This window comes from Scomber japonicus, chromosome 1, assembly GCF_027409825.1.
Source record: "Scomber japonicus isolate fScoJap1 chromosome 1, fScoJap1.pri, whole genome shotgun sequence".
Classification (NCBI taxonomy): Eukaryota; Metazoa; Chordata; class Actinopteri; order Scombriformes; family Scombridae; genus Scomber; species Scomber japonicus.
In genome coordinates this window covers 42453646-42457356 of record NC_070578.1, presented here as the reverse complement: position 1 = coordinate 42457356, position 3711 = coordinate 42453646, and the positions used below count along the sequence as shown (strand labels likewise).

The following is a 3711-nucleotide window of genomic DNA, read 5'->3' as shown; positions in this document are numbered from 1 at the left end:
GGCCCCTAACTAAACTGAATCTGACTTACTGACTAAAACAAACAGGGAGACTTACTGACTTTACTGAACTGGACTTCCAAAGAAAAGAAAGACAATTATCTAAAGAGTGAATACAGAAGGATTATAAAGGAAACTGATTTTGACACTACCTAAAGAACAAACTGTAAAGGTGGACACTTTAAATTCATTCTTTTTATTACTTTGATTTAATACTGAATTGAAAATTTACTATTGAAATTGAAACACAGTGAACAAAGTGATATACTTCAGTTGATCCATTTTATTTTATTTTCTTATGTGAATCCAAGTTCACATCTAAAAGATAAAAAGGGAAAATCTTGGTTTATTCAATTATTTAATTATTTAGTGTTTTGTGTAATAAATATATATTTTTATTCCCGTTATTTTGCATTTGTGTTTTGCTTACCATCCTCCTTATCGGGCTTATGTGTGTGATATTTATGTAACTATTTACTTAACAATTAGCTCATCTCATTTCAAGTGGTTACAAGTTCTGGACCTTTTTCTCTAATCTTTGATTTTTGCTGAAATATTGGATCATTTGAACATTTATTGAAATGAAAGCATGTGAGAAGTTTAGAGGGAAAAATCAGTGTTTGGTAGAGCTGTTAACAACTCATAGACATCTGAAATGTGAGGCGACTACACGCTGCTTTTTGTAAGACGTCAAAAGCCAAAAAGGTTGGAAACCACTGGTTTCATTTTTAACAATGTGTTGTATTTTAAAAGCTTGTTATATTATCAATTGTGTCAGTAAAGTGAAGATGCTTTCAACAATTATGTCATGAATAGTTTTATTGATGATTGTTTGATAAAATACACGTGAGGAACACAAAAACACTCAAAAAGCTAAATGCTATAGGCTAAATGTTAGAATTATAACCAATTGGATTACTTAGCATGTTAAGGAGTAATTGTCTATAAGGAATATTGGAGCCTTTACATCCATTAATCAAAAGACTTCAGGTGCTGCTGTAGAAGTTCTTACTCAGTCCTATGTGTCATCTTTACACATAGCAAGTCGTCCTCAAACTAAAAACAATACTTCAGCTCTTTGTATATTTTACACATTGAGCCATCACCACAGAGAGGTTCTAGGACTTCTGATGCGTGGTGATATGGATCATCAGCTAATCATCTACCAGGGCTGGAAGTCAATCCACCAATTCCCTTCAGTCTTAACACATATTAATAGAACATATTTTAACACAAAAAGAACAATTAAACACAAAATACATCTACAGTCCTGACATCGATGAACCATGTAGAAGGAAAGTGAGGATGCTTTCAACAATTATGCCATGAATAGTTTTTATTGATAATGGTGAGATAAAATACATATGAGAAGCTGGACAGATGTTATTTGATTTTGCATGCTGCTCATTGGATCCTGACAGTAACAACAGCAGATTCAACTGAGACTAATCAATGAATCATGTAGAAGGGAAAATAACTGACTGAGTCTGAGACAGATCTGCTTCACAGTGCAGAGTGTGTGTGATGTTTGATTTCAGCAGCTGATCTTCAGTCAGCAGAGTTTCTGTCCACAGGTGAGACTCTCCCTCCTACAGAGGACACAGAGACACTGAGGAACCAGATGACAAGGACCCAAATCCAAATTCAAATCCAGCACACAGAGGTTCAATGAATGTGGTGTTGAAGGTGTGGAGGTGGATCAGTGTGTCAGAGGAGACTCTGTAGAAGGACAGAGTGCCAGCAGGACAGTCCACATACACTGCTACTCTGTTAGAGACAGAGGAGGAGGAGGAGGAGGAGGAGGAGGAGATGGGTGTTTGTCTCTTATTGTGCCAGACAGAGTAAGCGTTCTTATCTGAGCAGTAAAGTCTCCAGGACTGAACATTCCCTCCAAACCAACAGTCATCTCTGTCTCCTCTCCTGCTGATTCCTCTGTAACTCACTGATATAGAAACTCTTCCTCTCCACTCGACCTCCCAGTAACAGCGACCAGTCAGATCATTCCTACAAAGCAGCTGAGGCCAGTAATCAAATCTGTCTGGATGATCAGGATATGACTGATCCTCCTTCACACATGTCACCTTCCTGTTGTTGTCAGACAGTTTGAGGTTTCTGTGTGTTGTGTTTGGATCCAGTTCCAGTTCACAGGCATCTGATGGAGAGAACGAGACACAATACAGCTGCAGTTTATCATCTGCTGATTTATTAACAACTTTACTGAAACCATTTAAACTTAAACCATCTCCATGACAACTGAGACACTCCATCACTGAGGAAGACCATGAGATGTGACTGAAAGCTTTGGACATACAGAGTAAGTGGACCTTTAACAGTTCAGCTAGAACATGAACAGTCAACATGACAGTGATATTCAGTAATATTCATGTTTGTTCATCAGGTTTGGTGTAAAGTGAAGGTCTTTGCACATCAAGTCTGTTATTTTCATCTCAAACTGTCGTCTGTTACAAACACATTTTAGTCCAAATGCTCCAAACAGCTGAAGTCAGTATGAATGAATGAACTTTATCTGCAGGAGAGACATGAGGGACATTTTGGAGCAGGTAGCGCCACCATGTGGACATTTATAAAACATTTCTCTTTTAACTCCTGAACTGTGACGAACAGAAGGAAATTTCTGTTTCATGGATTCATTGGTTCAAGATAAATGTCAGTTTAGGCCACGCCCATTTCTGACAAAACACATTTTCCATCATTTTTAACTTTTTTCATTTCTTTTACATATTTCATCCATTTTTCTCAAAGTTCTCATGAATCAAACTGAAAACACACTCACACTTCCTCACACCAGGTTTCAATGTCTGCAGTCCACCATGGTCCATCCTGGAGGAAGAGACAAAGACACAATCAGCTTCATACACCTTCACTCATATCCACCATTAAACATGAACCAGATACCCTCAGTTAGTCAGAGTCTGTCCATACCTGAGAGTGTCCACCTGTCTGTCCATACCTGAGATTGTCCACCTGTCTGTCCATACCTGAGAGTGTCCACCTGTCTGTCCATACCTGAGATTGTCCACCTGTCTGTCCATACCTGAGAGTGTCCACCTGTCTGTCCATACCTGAGAGTGTCCACCTGTCTGTCCATACCTGAGAGTGTCCACCTGTCTGTCCATACCTGAGGGTGTCCACCAGTCCATACCTGAGAGTGTCCAGTCTCCAGTGTGGATCCTCCAGTCCAGCAGACAGAAGCTTCTCTCCTGAGTCTCCTGGATGATTGTAGCTCAGGTCCAGCTCTCTCAGATGGGAGGGGTTGGAACTCAGAGCTGAAGCCAGAGAAGCAAAGCCTTCCTCTGTGATCAGACATCCTGACAGACTGAACACACATAACAGTTAATTTAATAAGCTTCTCATGATACTGGAGCTGCAGAGATCCCTATTTTGACATATTTATGATGGACATGGTTTTCAAATAAAGTAAAAGAATTGTTGTTAACTTATTTGTCCATCTTGAGTGTGTGTGTGTGTTCGTGTTCATTCACTTATGAGCAGTGCATGTGATTTGGTGATTGTGCTGGGAGTAAATTGGGGCCACGAAAATCCTATGGCCAGCCTTTGAAAGGAATTTTACCTACTACACACTTGATATTACAACACTTCACCACAGACATTACACAAAATCTTTTGAGTATCAAAAACTCTTCATGTAAACTAGAAACTGGGGGTAGCAATTAGGGTTGCAAAGGGGTGGAA

At 39.3% G+C, this 3711-nt stretch overlaps 1 protein-coding gene across 1 annotated transcript; it reads right to left on the bottom strand.

Moving 5' to 3' along the window:
* Window positions 1-1531: 1531 nt before the first annotated feature.
* On the bottom strand, window positions 1532-2837 carry LOC128360807 (stonustoxin subunit beta-like). Its single transcript, XM_053321321.1, has 2 exons — window positions 2792-2837; window positions 1532-2149 (listed from the first exon to the last, which is right to left on the bottom strand). Exons 1-2 carry the CDS (start codon window positions 2835-2837, stop codon window positions 1587-1589), a joined length of 609 nt encoding a protein of 202 aa, XP_053177296.1. The 3' UTR covers window positions 1532-1586.
* Window positions 2838-3711: the final 874 nt, after the last annotated feature.